This window comes from Dermacentor silvarum, chromosome 3 (assembly GCF_013339745.2).
Source record: "Dermacentor silvarum isolate Dsil-2018 chromosome 3, BIME_Dsil_1.4, whole genome shotgun sequence".
NCBI lineage: Eukaryota > Metazoa > Arthropoda > Arachnida > Ixodida > Ixodidae > Dermacentor > Dermacentor silvarum.
In genome coordinates this window covers 228995213-229011258 of record NC_051156.1, presented here as the reverse complement: position 1 = coordinate 229011258, position 16046 = coordinate 228995213, and the positions used below count along the sequence as shown (strand labels likewise).

General features: G+C 48.1%; 1 protein-coding gene across 4 annotated transcripts in view; it reads right to left on the bottom strand.

Moving 5' to 3' along the window:
• The window catches only part of LOC119446839 (RNA-binding protein Musashi homolog Rbp6), a 648548-nt gene that overhangs the window by 73009 nt on the left and 559493 nt on the right, over positions 1 to 16046 (bottom strand). For all 4 annotated transcript variants that reach the window (XM_037711402.2, XM_049664456.1, XM_037711403.2 and 1 more), the window contains 2 exons: positions 14088 to 14120; positions 6432 to 6503 (listed from right to left, as the gene is read on the bottom strand). In XM_037711402.2, coding sequence (XP_037567330.1) covers positions 6432 to 6503; positions 14088 to 14120 — 105 coding nt within the window. The remainder of the gene's footprint in view (positions 1 to 6431; positions 6504 to 14087; positions 14121 to 16046) is intronic.

Genomic DNA, 16046 nt, shown 5'->3' with positions numbered 1-16046 from the left:
TAAAATAAGCAAACACCTCGTCCCACATTTCAGGTCTTCTACCATATTTATTAACTACCGATACTCCAGTACAGGGCAGCCAGTCGGTTTTACGCTGGCTTAACTCTCCTCTTTTTTTCTCACTCTCTCTCTCTCTCTCTTCGCTATGACGGGGAACTGTTCGTGATGGTTTCAGAGCGCATCGAACGACATGCGAAACGTACGAAACACGGACACGCGGTAGGGCCAACATTCGTGTAACGTTAAATGTCTCGCTGCGTTTATAATGTCGAGCAGCGTTTCTTTTTCTTTTTTTTTAAGTTTTAAGGCTCGTTCGGCTGTGCTCACGTGGAAGCTGCAAAGAGCCCAACCTCACTCGGGTAGCCATCGGGTCATTTTCAAACGCTCGCCACATGCTGACAAGGAGCCGAGCAGGCCTTGCGTTGTTTTGTAAAATCGGGAAGGCCGTAATTATTTGAAAAATTTAGGTGAGCCCTGCTAGAGCCTTTCTCCGAGTATCTAAAGGTGTTTATGTAAGGGTGCTTCGCTGACTTGAGTGACCTGTGGACTCCAGCACCAGCATCAGCATTTCCCACCAGGAGCGCTGTTCGCCCATTGTTCTGACAAAGCCTCCAAGTTTTATCTAAAGCTCGGTAGACAAGCGCAGCCGAGCAATGCCTTCTTGTTACCGCCATGGTCGGATGAAAAATAGGGTACAGGCAGAAGGACCTTATTCAATGTTTTATAACAGGACAGCGAAAAAAAAAGAATAAAAAAGACAACAAATTTTCGTATCTAAGAAACGTATTCAGCGAGCATGCAGTTAGAATCACACGGACGTGCCACTGGTTATTGTAAGATGCACATGCTCGCAGACATGTTGCTCCTGACAGCCTTATTTTTTTTTTCTCACGAATGCGCGCGTGGAAACCTTCCACATAGTGTCCCCAATGAGGACAGCTACGCGGCGCACTGCTCGAATAAGAAGCTAAGACAAAAAGAAAAATTCGATACTTTCGCGAAAACACTAACTGCGATGTAGATCAGTGTGCTCAAGCAATCTGTCAACTCTACCAGCGACATTGTGAAACAATAATGCTTTAGTGTTGGAATCAAAACAGCGGAGTCACGTTAGCCTTGTCGCCAACCTTTATCGATGATAGACGAAGCCACTAGGCCATATGGAAACGGTTCTTATCTGGGGTAGGTTTCTATCTACATTACGTTTTGTGTCTATTGATGGAGACTCTGAATAAATATCTATGTACATTGGAGAAGCACTGCTTTCAATAAGTAAAGGCCAAGTGTACAACGCACAAGCTGTGTTGTTCCTGAAACGAGCCTATGTTCTGCGGCGCTAGCCAGATTGCCGCCTCAACCGCCCGCCGATCTGAGGCGTTCACCTACTGTCTTTGACGGTTACTACGCTGCATCTCCTATTATTCATTATGCCGCATAATATCAAGCTACCGCACACGATTGTCCACACTGTCAAGTACAAGCTCATCTGCCCGTTCTCAACTCGGGCTAATCAACACATATTCTTCATTTCAACATGTGCAACGCCTTCACGCAGTGCGAGCACAAAAGCATCCGTCAGACGGAATCTCGCAGTACTTTGTTCACGTATTGTTCGCTTCTATGCAATATAAACAAGCTTAGCAGCACAAATAAACAGAAATAAATTTGCCCGCGAATAAAAGTACACACAACACGAGCGGCTAGGACTGTATTCCAGACTGCTGCTCGTGCGTTTTCTACATTAACGAATTACGGTGTTTTCACAAAACAGCCGAGCTTTCGCATGCGGCCGCTAGAGGCGGCCGCTGTTCGTGTCCTGTTGGCGTTCAGCTAATGTCCAGAATTTCTGCTCATTACTGTCCGATGGGAGTCATGAGGGCGCAAGCTGGAATCAGCTAGCGCAAGACAGGGGCAATCGGAGATCACAGGGAGAGGCCTTCGTCCTGCAGTGGACATAAATATATGCTGACTGTCCGGTGCCGAGCCCTTTCAGTTCGTGCATCTCGCTGGCGCGTCAAGAGCCCGAATTGGTACAGGTGGACCAGAGTTTATTTTTTTTTGTCGGAACTTCTTTGTATGTCAAGGTGGATGTTAAACGTGCATCAGATCAGTTTGATGACTACACGTCCGGAATTTAGCGCACCAATGTGTCTAGCATGCACCTTGACATTTGTGCGCTAAATTTCGGACGTGTAGCTATCAAACTGATTTGTTTTTGCCGGAGCATCCGCGCTTTGCCCCGAACAGAAGAAAAACGAAACCAACAAGAATATATTATTCCTAAGGGCACGCGATGATATTGGAAAACATTTAATTGCTCTGTAACGGGAATACTGAAGGTTATTGACACAAGAATGTGTGCCACACGATCTATTAGATAGCTGCTGACTGCGTGACGACGGTATATGGTGCCTCAATTCCTCAATGGTGCATCAAATGATATCATCTTTTAATGTGACAAGCTTAAGGCGCTCGTCATTGTTGTCTTCGTGACGTAGAATAACCTCTTCTATCAATCGCGAATGATGCTCACACGTGATTCAGTCGGTCTCGTGCAGCAATTGCAAGCCACACAATGCGCACAGGTTTCGACCACGCGAGGCTCGGCGGCCGTTTTCGATTCTCGTGACGTACGGAGGCGCACTATACGATTCGTGGCACAATCTGTAGCGTGTTCGAGGAATCGAGGCATAAAGTCGTCAGCTATCTAATAAAGGGGAAACAAATGCGAGAATCGAGATCTTAATGTCAGTACTTCAAAGAGACGATATATGCTTAGTAAAGACAAATATATACGTTACAGAAACGCAAATTAGAGAAACAAGTGTGCAATATGCGAATCAAGCGAGATGCAATGAACGTACTATCGCATCGGCGTAAACTGAAATACGCTCTCGGCATTCGATCCGGCAGCGTTTTTATCGACCGACCGAAGCCATACCGCACTTTCTAGTAACCAAGGATCAAATGTGTTGTTATATATTTTCTCCCGTTTCAGTTCACGAAGAGAACGGTTGATGAACAGATCATGGTAAAGTGCCGCCGTAATACAATATAGTTAATTAGGCACCGGTAAAGTGACTCAGCAGTTAACTTTGTACACTGATGCGCCACGGATTTATCGGAATGGCCCATGGCAGGGTGGCACAACAAACACTGCCGGCTGAGTGCACCGGTTAAGCGTGCGAAATTCACAGCGTTGAGCCTACGTAGTGCATCTGGCAAAGAACAGCTATTGCAGAAGCTCCCTGCCTTGCACTGAGTACGCCTTTAGTTGTTTCAGTTTGAGGGCCACGACTGTTGCTGCTGGCCTCGCTGTTCCCGCCACAAGACAAGCCGGATGGCGTTTAATTTTTCCAAGCCTGGCAGTGGTGCGTTGTGACCGACTGCTGCGATCACACCGAGGTTAGAGCGGGGTCAGACCTGGGGCCAGAGTTGTCAGCACTTCGCGACTGTAGATGCGCATGGGTACCGGTCAAAGCCAACGACATGATCTCCACTATTACGCAACACAATTGCTGAGAGTTAAGGGCACGAACTCAAGAGGCCGTTCGTACGCAAGGACGATGCCGGCCGACACAGATAGTGAGCGATGTGACAAGGCGTCGGCCAATCATCAACGGTTCCTTTTGAGATGCTAAGCGAACACGCTCCTAGATTCAACAGGGGCCGAATTCACACAGTTTTTCTTTCGTAAGTACTCTCTGCCATTGGCCAACCGCATTCGCTAATAATATGTCCAGCATCATGATTGCCTCATATTTTCTCTTACGAACAATTTTGTCGTAAGAAGGCTTTGTGAATTTGGACTCAGGAACTTTAACTTATTATAATACATAAAAATCATTTCGGTATTGCTTCATTCGCTATGAGACTTGCACAAAGTCTGTACTCCGGCCAGTTACCGGCCGCTCTTAGGTAAGGATGGCGCTTGAATCTGACAGCCGAATACGCGAAACTCCTCATTTGTGACAAACGTTCTATTTTCCTAGCCGATCTCGATCGCCCGGTATCTGGTTCGTATTCACAAAGAAGATATTTTCCTATAGTTGTTTGTAAGAGCAAATACTGCCCAATCCTGATGCTGGACATAATATAATCAATGCGGCTAGCCAATGGCAAAGCGCACTAACGAAAGAAAAGCTTCGTGAATTCGGTTCGCTGTTCTTACGAAGTAGCGTGCGACGTGTTCTGCGAATATGGGCTCTGAAAGCGGATTCAGGAAAGTTTTCTGACGCAAGGACTTCGCCGACGACTTGGCTATCGTCTGGTTGCAGTCTTGTCGGTGATCATCACTGGACGGTGCGTCAACAACGATGTACTCTTACTTAAGGTAACGTTTGCCAATATGAATACAGAAAGGTTTTCGCTCAGAGGGCTTCCTGCGTTGGCAGAGACCGCATCCACTAAAAATAAGTTCGCTATCACGTTCGGCCAGCACCTGTTCGTATACGCTAGAGCGGTTGAGAAATTTACAAAGATTGACGATAATATTAACTTTTTGTCATTGGCCAGCCGAGTTCACTAATATGTTTTCTGATGCCATTGGCCGGTGCCTCCACTAAGAACTGCTGTGGCGTACGAAATGCTTCTTCGTGAAAAATGGTCCTGAGCCCTCTTACGTATTGGCGCACCCACCCACCTGCGTGCTGGCGCCTGCCACTCACGACACGACCGCCGGAAGCCACGGCCTCTGACGAAATCGCGTAAGAGAAGCTACGGCGCCGGCTTTCACGAAGTTCACAGCGGTCAATAAATTCGGGGCTGAATTTTCCAACATTTTCGTTTGCCAGTGGCCTTCGCTTCACATCACGAACGGCTGGCATCCGCTCCTTTCTAAATACGAGTTCGAGCAAGGAACTCCTTTCTAAATACGAGTTCAGGTAAATACAAAAACATGATCAGTGAAGGGCATGGCCGATGACAATTTTTACCCCTGGAAATCTCTGTAAAACGTGAGGTATATCGCCAAATGGTGCGGAAGACGACGACAGAGGAGACGAAGACGTCCCGCGTGCTCTTTTGGATCAGGTTATGCAGTACAAACCAGCCTGTTCTTTGGAACTCTGCAACAGCTTTTATCACGTAAGTGAACGAAAATCATTTATCTCGTAAGTGTGCTTTTTGCAATTGAACGATGACCGAACGTGACAGGGTTCAAGAGGATAACTAGGCGACATAATAGGCGCACTCAATATGCTCTCTGAGCCTGGATTGGCAAAGTTCTCGTTGGTAAGAACAAGCTCGTATTGGCCGGTGCCACCGCTACTATGCGATCGGCCGGCAACTGCGCTTAAACGGCCGTCGTGAATCTGTGCTCTTTTTTTCTAAAAGTTAACACTGGCTACTATTTGCGTGAGAAGTACGAAAGTGACATGTAAGGCATAGCATATTACAGGACCTCACGAGCAATGAAAGACGGAAAAGCGCGGTCACATCGGGCCGCCCTTTGAGAGGAAGTGTTCGCGGCACAAGAGCACACAGGGTGGCCGTCGTCACCTCCCACGTTGTCGGTGTGTCAGTCAGTCAGGGTTTGGTTTCCAAGGGACGAGTTATTGGGCCACCAAGACATATTATGCAACACAACACACCGGTTACAGCAGGGAAGGGTGGCTCGACGCTCATACGGGGGTGGTGCGTGATGAGACCAAGATGGCGGAGGTGGCGAGGTCGAGCAGACGAAGACCAGAAGCAGACGGCGACGACGACGACATAGGAGGAAGACAGCACTTCCACACGCACATCACACACACACGTCACCACCGTCTCCCAAAGCACGCGCTCACCGCAAGTACGGCGTTTTGAGCTGCTCACTCAGGAATAGAACGAAAAAGGCTAAAGTCAAATGGAGTTGATTACGTGGCATAGGGTGCAGCGTAGTTATCGACTGTTAGTAGGTCAGACAAAAGGATAAAAAAAAGCGTTGCAGAAGACATGCCGAGTGCAATTAGGTGCGTGGGGGACCAGTGCTCGTTCGATGGCCCGCACGGAGGTGTGAACGCGGCAAGCTATATAGGCAAGGCTAAGCCATCTTGAAAATGAGCGCAGCTAACTTGTAAAAGCGCGTTATTGGCAATCACTCCGCGTGCAGGCCAGCGACGAGGCACGTTCGGGACGGGAGTTGCGCCGCACTTTGGTTGAGAGCGAGCTTCGCAGCCTTTGCACGTCACAAAAAATAGCACGGTGACGGGACCTCAGAATACTGCGAGGCGACTCATTTGTCGCGGGTATCGAGGCAAGATAGACACAAATCAAGTAACTCCCAATCCACTGTCAACACAGCTTGGAATACAAAGGCGCAAAAGCGAAGCGCGACCACAACGAGACATTATCAGGGCCCTAAATGAGCTGCATGGAATGCAGGTTGTAGAGGTTCAAAGGATCCAAGGGCGGGCAGGGCAGGCAGAGATGTTGCATGTTAAGGTTCATACCTGCGAAGGGGTAGCCAAATCCTGGGTAGCCGGGGTAGCCTCCACGGCCGTAGCCGTAGGCTGGGAAGCCAGCTGCCAATATCACCAGGGCGTCACAGCAGCCACCAGACGAAGCAGGGACGGAGAGGACCGTGCAAAGGGAAAACGAGATTACAACGGTTTCGCGAGATGACCACATTTGAGTGAGTTCACGTTGCATGCACCTCGGCGATTATTGCGCGGTAGCGCTTGACAACAGTTGCACAGCTCTAGCAGCACATCGTGGTAAGAGGTTGGCACCACGCTCCTGCGATGATAGTGCAGCATCAGTATAGATTAGATACTATATGCTCACGCTACGTGGCACAGACGTTAGTGTTTGTTTTTGTCGCACATGTACGTGGACGATTAAACGTGCTTCCATGACGTGAACTTCAAGTGACTGCTTTATAATCGTAATTGGAATTACTTGCAGTGCAAGTTATGTGTGTTGTGACGTACTATGTTCTAATTTGAACTTTATGGCAACTCCGTGTAAGCGCTTTCTGACCTTTATTTTCATTTTCTGTTGATATTATATCTCGTTGGTTCGTGTGTTTTCGTTAGTGCACAGCGCGAAACTTAAACGTGGAGACAGACAAGAGCGCTTGTCCTTGTTCGGTCTACGTCTAGGTTTAAGTTCCGCGCTGTGCACACCCGATAATGGATGGCCCAGCCGTCCTGCTAAGTTGTGTGTTTGTTTGAGCCGGCCTATGATGCCAACCTGTCCTACTCACATAGTTATCGTTAAAGAAATAAACAAGAAAGAGTATAAAACGTGCTGCCTGGCATGTCCCTCTTCTTTTTTCTACCTTTCCAGGCAAACGTGTAGGTTTTTGTAGCTTGCCATTCCGAACGAACATCGCGGCATGTGCACGTCCACTAAGGCGTCAACTATGGCGAGTGAAACTGTAGGGCTAACGGGGACTTGAAGAAAGGAATTGAGTGACGCGGGTCTCGGAGCCGTGCTGCCTAATTGGACCAGCAGATGGCGACTCGTCATCTCGTTAAGAGGGTAGGTGATCCGCGTATAAGGTTCGCCATACCGTTGAACGACGTAGGGAGCATTTTAACACACTTGCAACCATAACGAAACAACATCTGCCGACGTCGTGGCTTCTGAGTGTGACGAGCGTGCCGAATAAGCATTCAAGGCCCGAACATGTGCTACAGGCGAAAGTCGTGTCCTATAGTTTAAACATGTAATCACAGCACATTCTGCGCCAGCGGGTCCAGAGAGCGCGTGCACATTTAGACTGACGAGCAGGGATGAATGTCTCCCCTTGACATCAAGAGCCTCGCTGGCAGCGCGTTGATGGCTATCTTTGCTCACGCGCCGCAAACGCGAGCGCAGTGGGGGCCAAGCAATACCTGGCATGCAGGCGTCTATTCTCGGGCCCCCTCAGTGACGGATGATTGCGCCACAAGGCCCGCGCGACTGAATTGTCGCTCGCTTTTATTCCGGTCCCCTCTAGCTGCGCCGACGGGGACGCGCTTGCCTCGCAGTACATCGCCGTAATGCCAATTCTCACTGAGAATCCTTTTTCGCTCTGTGCTACGCTATGGTCCGCGCTTCGGATAGCACGTCCATTCACTTCATAGCGACACAGGCATCCTCACTTTCTTAGGGAAAGGGATTTCATTAAAGGGGCCCTGAACCACCTCTTGGGCTTAACACAGTCCGCGGGTAGCATACTGTTAACATCTCAGCCAAGTTTTGCTGTCGTACGCGGTGCATGAGCGGAGCGCGAAGTCACCTTTCTCTCAAACGCTCTCGTTTCAACAGAAGGCATGATCCTCACCCTTTTCTGGGTGCTTTATTTCGTAATAAAGCACATTCTCATACGCGGTGTAGCCGACCGCAGCGACCAATAGCAGAGAGAGAGAGATTGTGGCTGTGAAGAGGAAGTGGCGCAGAAAATTGCGCCTCTTCCTCTTCACAAGCACAATCTCTATCTGTGCTATTGGTCGCTGCGGTCGGCTACACCGCGCCGCTGCGGGGTGCCGCCACGAGTCCACTGGAAAAGCGCACTGCGGCTCGCTGAGGACAACCGCGTTTGGCTTGCGTTTAGCGAGTCGTATACGCACCAAAATCTCAAGTCGTGGCGTCTACATTAACATCCAAAATGAAATTTGAACTGCGCGGCAACGTGACATTTCGAAGGCGGAGCGTTGTGGCCCCGCCCCACTCTGCCGTAGCCTTCGCAGTTCAAGGCATAGAAGAAGGAACGGGAGCACAGCGGAGGCCATGTTTGATTGCCAATAACACCGCTTCTGCTGAAGACATTGAAGTACTTTTTGCGGCAAAGTATTTCCGAAATAGCCTACTTTCACATCAAGTGTCTTTCTCCACTTTGATAAAAAGTGGTTCAGGGCCCCTTTAAAAAGAAAAAGTGAGCAACGTCTCCGTTCTAATTCACTTCCGCCGATAACTGACGCGCCTTGACCGTTACCTGAACACGGCAGAAATAGTGAATCATTAGCTTACCAGCAAGAAATTATTGGAACTCTCATAACAGACAAATAAATAAATAAATAAATAAATAAATAAATAAATAAATAAATAAATAAATAAATAAATAAATAAATAAATAAATAAATAAATAAATAAATAAATTGATGGTTAAACACAGCATATAAGCATGCTCATCCACATACCTACCTTTGACGCACCAGAAAGTGCGAAACTTTCCGTACCTATAACAACGCTGTCCTCTTACAGATCAACACTACCGTGATAGACTCAAAAACAACACCAACACTGGTTTCTATCTATTCTCTAATAACGGCTATGGCTACAAAGACAGCTATATGCGTGGCCAAAAGGGTATAGGGTGTCAATCCCGGTCTCATCTTTTTCTCCCTTCCTTCTTGCAGGCGACACAGAGCACAGCGTGGATAACGTAACTGCATGGCAGCGTAGACTAACCAACACAGCAATCTAGGCTTGGTGCAAGAAACTGGAGGCATGTGATGCAATATTATAGACCAACTAGCACATGTAATCTTGACTCCGAAGTATTACAGCAAGTAACTGGCGGAACTGTATGACAGTCATGCGTTACTTAACAAACACGAAAGGAATGACGTGTGAGCAAAATAATCGGTATTGTTACATCAAGAACAGCGATCGCAGGCATTTTCGAGGTGTTGCGTAATCCTACACAATATCCTGCGGGTACCTACGGCTGGTCTGTGCCGGAAATCATTTCGTAGGCGAGAGGGACGCAATGAAAAACGAACAATCGACTATTTGCTACACTTGTCGTACACAGCAATTCACCCGCCGGCAAATTTAGGCGCCACCTACAGGAGCTTCGGGTGCAGTGTTGTTTTCGTTTCAGTTTCGCTGCAGAGACGCGTTTTTTTTTTTTTTTGGCGCTTTACATAACACGCAAAACGTGACTCCGGTTTCTTGCAACCCTTTGCACTAAGGACTCGTCAAACTACCATACCGATGCAAGTACACGCCACGTTATCAAGCCAGCTGACATCTATACAGCTCTACAGCACACCGTGTAAGTGTGTCGAAGGTCAGGGGAAATGTTAACCACTCCACTTCATTCAAGAAAAAAATAAATAAAAAATAACAAAACGCTATGCGAGGGTGGCATGCCCATACGGGTGGCGACGCATTCCGATTACGTGCTGCGTCGAGCTGCTGTCCGGTTTCGGAGACCACTCTTTCGCAAGAGCTCATTTGCATACCTTTTTTTTCGCTCGCGGCGAACACAGTCAATATGAAAATTACAGTGCTCCGTAATACAGAAACGTGCTTTCCTTTAAATTTTACGCAAATGAGAAATATACTGTCAGCGTACAAAAGTGGCAGCCGAGGTTTCTGGAACGTCGGCGCTCGCCTCTGACGGCAGCTCAATGCAGACAGACAGACCGGCGTAATCACAAACTCGTGCAGGCATACGTGGGTTCCAGCAGAGAATGACGATCGATAACATCTCCGGCTCGATAAGGAGGATGGAAAGAGCGGTGAACAAAGGTGACATGACTACGCTATCATGCACACGAGGCAAGAGCCGCTTGACATCCTTGGGCAGCGCGGCCGAATCCTCGGTGCAGGCACAGCGGACGCCTCAGCGGCGAGGCACACACACCAGGCCTTCAGCACCCTTCCATGAGAGGGTGCTCCTTCTCTGTGTTCCAACGATGTCTGCCACACCAGATGAACGCTTCTAGAAAACCAGAGCTGTGGACGAACATATACGTCTTGCTCATCCTGCACTGCTCACCGAACTCAGGGCCCCGTAAAACGGCCGCAGTCGGCTCTTAACATTGCATTCTTGAGAGAGTTTGATTTTGGGTGAGACTGCGCCAGTGGTGATGATTGGCGCCGATTTTCATCGTGTGTTTTCCGAAGGCCTATTCGGCTTGACTCGTTCACCTATGAAGTGGTGACGCATACTCCAAGTCGCACTCAAATGGCAGCGCTCAAGGGAAAGCGATTGCCGGCATCATCGGTTAGAGAGCACTGAACTTGATATAACGGCGCCACCTGCCAGCGAGCGAATCCATTAAATGGACATTTTTGCACACGAAGGACGTTATCTTGTGAGGAATAAAACTCAGTAGCCCCTAGGCCTTGTGTTTCGAGCATTAGAAGGGGCCTTAATATAGTGCCTCGAGTCCCGAAGCACTATATTAAGGCTCCTTATAATCTATTAAAACCATTTTTTCCCGACAGCTAAACATCTCCTGTAAATGATTTCATCACAATACAAACATAAACAGACTCACTTCTCGCTACATAACTTCCAGCTTCAAAAGTAACAAAAAAAAAAAAAAAAAAAAAAAACGGCTCCGCCGTTTCGCCTTGGCGATTCGCGAAAGAAATTGCCGTTCGTCTTGATTAAAGCTGATTCCCAGCTTCTTGTACGGATGATCACACCAGTTGAGAAGACAGGGCGCCGAGCGAACAGCGTGCTTAGCGGAGCGCGGCACAAGTTCATGTTGTAGCGCTGCGGTGGAAAACTTGTTGCTGACAAAAATTACCCGCTGCTGCACGCCAAGACGACTTCGCCTTAAGTAAGCGTCACTCGCTTATGCACATGCACTCGTCGTGTCCACTTGGTTTGTTAAATTGCAGCAGCTGGCCGTGTCGGGTCGCAGCGAGTATTATTCGCTTTGAAAGTCTCGCAAGAGCCCAGAATAGCTCACAGAAGCTTGCTCGAGTAACAATAATTCCTTGAGCGGCATGAAATCTGCTCGTCACCTTCCCAAGGACTATCGAAACCCGCCAGATCAAAGATGTCCATTCTGCGTCCTGCAGCCGCCGATGTGAAATACGTTCTCGTGCCCCGAGATGGTTGAAGGCTCCTTCGAAAGTGACAAAGAGTGAGAGAGTCGTGAGCGCCGCTGGCGTAATTTATCGAAGGCATTGGAAATCGTCCCACTCTCGGGGTGCAGGAACACAAGAGGCTTTCGGAAAAGGAAGGCAAGGGGGACGAAAAGGAAGCAGAGAGAAGGTCCAGAAGAGGTGGGCACCCCACTCTGGCACTGAGCTTTGTAGACTTCAGGGACTGCAGAAATTTGCGTATCGCTTCTTGACATATTGGCTCTCGTCATGGGGCTGCACCACATGGAGAGGTCGGTGCTGCTATATTATTATTTAATGTATGTAAGGAGGTTTTGGCGCCTTGCAGTGGCGCCAGCTACTCCTTTGCTGCGATGTGCATTAAAAAGACGAACTATAATGACCACTTGGCTGAGTTCGCTGGGCGTTGCAGAGTTGATAAGATTCGTAGCCAGACAGTGTAACGGAACTTGATGGGTTTATAGGTTGAAAACTGATTTGTGAGAAGGTGCTGACGTAAGGATGAAATACACGACCCGATGCCTATCGATAAACTTTTGCCTTCTGTCCGAAATGACGACAACAAGTGAGACATGATGCCTACTGAAGGCTTGCAAGCACTGGATGCAGGGCGTCCAGTACTTGTAAGGGACTTGACGGTGTCTGCAGCTCCGTAAAAAGCGCGCGAAGAGCATCAACCAATGACTGCTGACGACGGCAACTTGTCGGCCTTGCTCTGGTAATTTATCAGGGACAGATGTAGAGGTGATACTGTCGCTGTGCCTCGCAATTGAGAGTATGGGGGGCGAGTGTAGGTCAAGAATCAGCATTCGCGCTCTCCGTAGCTGCTTTGGAGTCAAGTCTACTTGGTCTGGGTGGCAAGAAGGCCTTCGGGAAAATGAACCGCGTCATATGACACCCCATGGAAATAATGTATTTTGTAGTTCATAAACAAGGCATTTTACTGCCACGGCGGAACCCTAAAAAAGTTCACTGTGTCTGTCCGTTCTTTCCGTCACGTCATCGTCCTGTCCTGTTCCCCCAGCGCCCGGCGAAGAAAGCTGCATGTCGCCGCCACCGGAGGAGCTCACGCAGTAATGCGCAGTTTAGGAGCGAGCTGTCCCGCTTCGGAAGCATGCACCACGGCTCGCGCCACGCGATCCAGCACTCGTTGGCTTTCATCGCAGCAGCAGACGGCACTTGGATGTGAGGATGTCTTCTCCGTTTCGCCTTCTCTGTTGCTTTTCGCAAAGTTGAGAGGAGTCGGGTAAGTTCTGTCGCAGTAAATGAACTCGGATTCAAGCCTGATGATGAGCGTGTGCCAAGGAGAAATATGAAAAAAAAAAGAGGACAAAAGTCTTTCCAGAAGATCTTTTGGTGGGCATTGTCCAAATGGGAATTCTGACAAGGCTTCGACGAAACTGTTAGCTGTGTCTGCGAGCTGCAAGCATGTCACGAGAATAAGGCGAATTATTCCCTATAACTCTAAGAAGACAAAGGGCGGTGCCTAAAACGCTGCCTTACTAAATAATAAAGAGATGGAACATGACGTTTACATGTTGAATTTTCCGTCATGCCGAGCAGAGATGGACACCTGCACCTTTTGGTGAAACCATGTCAAAACGAACAGCTTTCACCATAGGCGCTCGTACCTTCCCTGCCGATGCACGTCAGCTTTTCGAGACGCACGTGCTATCGCGCGAGTGTTAACTGAGTGTGGTGGCATTAGGGTTAACAGTAGTCGTCGAAGTCATGCTGCACGCCCCTCGTCGTCTTGACAGCTCACCACAGCTTCGCTTAGACGGACTCCCACAATGCGTGGGATCTGCATGGTGTTGTGAAAATAAAGTGCTCTCAAATTCGGCAATGCGCTGTCGACACCAAACGCTTACGGGGGTAGCTTCCATCAAGAAGCTCCCCGCAATTTGGTGAGCTTGTTCCCAGACGAGGCTTCGGAGATACTCTGAAACTCTGTCAGTAGCTGACTCGTCCATGTTCTGCCAGTTGAGCTACCGGTAGCCAAAGTAGCCCTGCTATGTTTAAGCTCGCTTGAGTACCAGCACGTGGCCAGGCCAGCGTTTAGGCAGAGGGAGACCTGGCGAACCGTTACTTGGAATGAGCAGGTGGCACGGCACTGAAGCCGCTTTACGACGTTGAGGGGAGCCACTACGCGCTCAGCCAAGGTCTGTAACGGAGGCTGCTCTTTCAGCCGCCATTACGAAGGCCAGTGCCAACAGTACTGAAAAACGAGGTCGTGCGCGACGTGTGCTGGAAGCTGTAAAGAGTCACCGCACTTAAGGACACAAGTCTAGAATGTTTGATTGGCTTACCATCAGTGAGAGCACCCAACGGCCACACCAGTTCTGAAAGAGAAGAGGCACAGATCAGAGGCTGATACACAAAATGACTAATACAGAGCTGCTTGGCTCATGACTTAAGCTCAAGAATAGCGCTAGAAAGACATGGGCGAGAAAGGACAGGCGCTTACTTCCAGCGCAATTTTTCAGGAAGGCTGCAATGAAGGAGTGCGCGGACGCATGAATGCGCACGCTCACAAAACAACAAAAACCATACAAGCAGTGGTTTTCATATTGTTGTTCAGTTCATATCGTTCAAACTGTTCGGCTCAGTTGGCTCATATTGTTCAGCTTTCATACTGTTGGCTAATTTTCATACAATGTAGGGTTTCTGAAATAAATTAATTTGGAAGTTAGTGCCTGTCCTGTAATTCTTGAGCATGACTTCCTAGCGCTATTCTTAAGCCTAAAACGTGATATATGAACATTACCGTCGGGCACAGTAGGACTTCGGGCGGTCAGTAGTAACAGGGCACGTTAGACAGTAACTTTGAACTCGTCAAATACTTCTTGTGAAGGAAACTAGAATTTAGTCTGTGGATCTCCGCCAAGCCGTTTTCTCACGCCAGTTAAAAAAGAGAGAAGTCCAGGTGGGAAGGTTAACCGGGAATAACTTGTGCTGGCTGGGGAAGACCTACTGTAGTGTTCAAGTTAACTAAATGTGTGCTATGCATGCTATTAGGGTGGTGAGATTTTACTTCCGTATAGAGAGATGTAAAAGTTGTACTACAATGAGCTGACAGCGTAAGCCCTTCTCCCGGTGGGCAAGTTACAGGAAAGCTTTAACAGCGTCCTGTAAAGTTCACGTGACTGCTTTTACAAGTGGGTGTTAAGTAGGTGTACAGTTCGACAAAAATAAACCTTGTAAAGGAGAGCGGGTACCTCCCGTGGCAAGAGTAAGCGTCGATGGGAAACAAATGTACGCGAAAGAAGAACAAGATTCGCTCGAAGAATAGAATATTGTGAATCATAATGACAATAACAGCAATTGCACCGATGCACATCGACAAGGATCAGTCGCTAGCCTACGAGGCTTGGGCGGTCAGTGGTCAATAAAAGTGAAAAAGCTGGCAGAAACACTACAACTTCGCGGTGAAAGAACGGTGAGCTGGAACGATACCTATATATACTATTTCTCTGCACAAACAGCTCATCTTCAAAAGAAATGAACGGTGCCCCAAGATAAAATTCAAAAAGAGCTAAAAAGCTTCCTACTAGAACTTCGCACTTCTTCTGAAAGGACACATCCCCATTTTTTTCAATTTAAGACCACACAGCCATAAAAAGCTCCCTGTGAGGTATAGAATAAAACAGCTCTTCAACATAAATAGAGAAAAAATACCCGACAGAGCAATTGCCCTCAAAGAATGCAATTATGCCACAAGACATTTTTACTAGGAACGGGTCGTCCAATTCAAGACTTTTAAAGTGCTTCATCAAAAACCGACTGACCAGTACCTGCCAAGAATTGTTTTCGCTGACTATGCACCTGAACGGCATCTCTGGTTTATGAGTTTTAGCGTTAAAAAACACAGAAAGATTGCTGCCTTTGCACTGCGTGATGCTCTTCGCTAACTTAGGCAAGCAATGATCATTGCACAAACACACACAAAAAAAAAAGAAAAAGAAAAAAAAAAGCCGGGCCCAGCCACAAAAACCGGGCTCAGCCACCGGGCCTGAGCGTTTGGGGCTGGCAGCCGCACACTTCTGAAATTCTTCCGTACAGCTTCCGTAGCCTTGAGGCTGCCCTCGTCCTTGTCCTAGTCATCTGTTTTCAGAAGCCATCGATAATATGCGTCCGCATTTGTGTAAATTCCGTTTGTTGAAAGGTCTGAACCCCGTTGCTGGAATAATATGTCTTGTAGTGTTCGCTGTACAGTCAAACGTCTTGAAGGCTCGGGACCCCCACAATGTTGTTACACATGTCGCTTT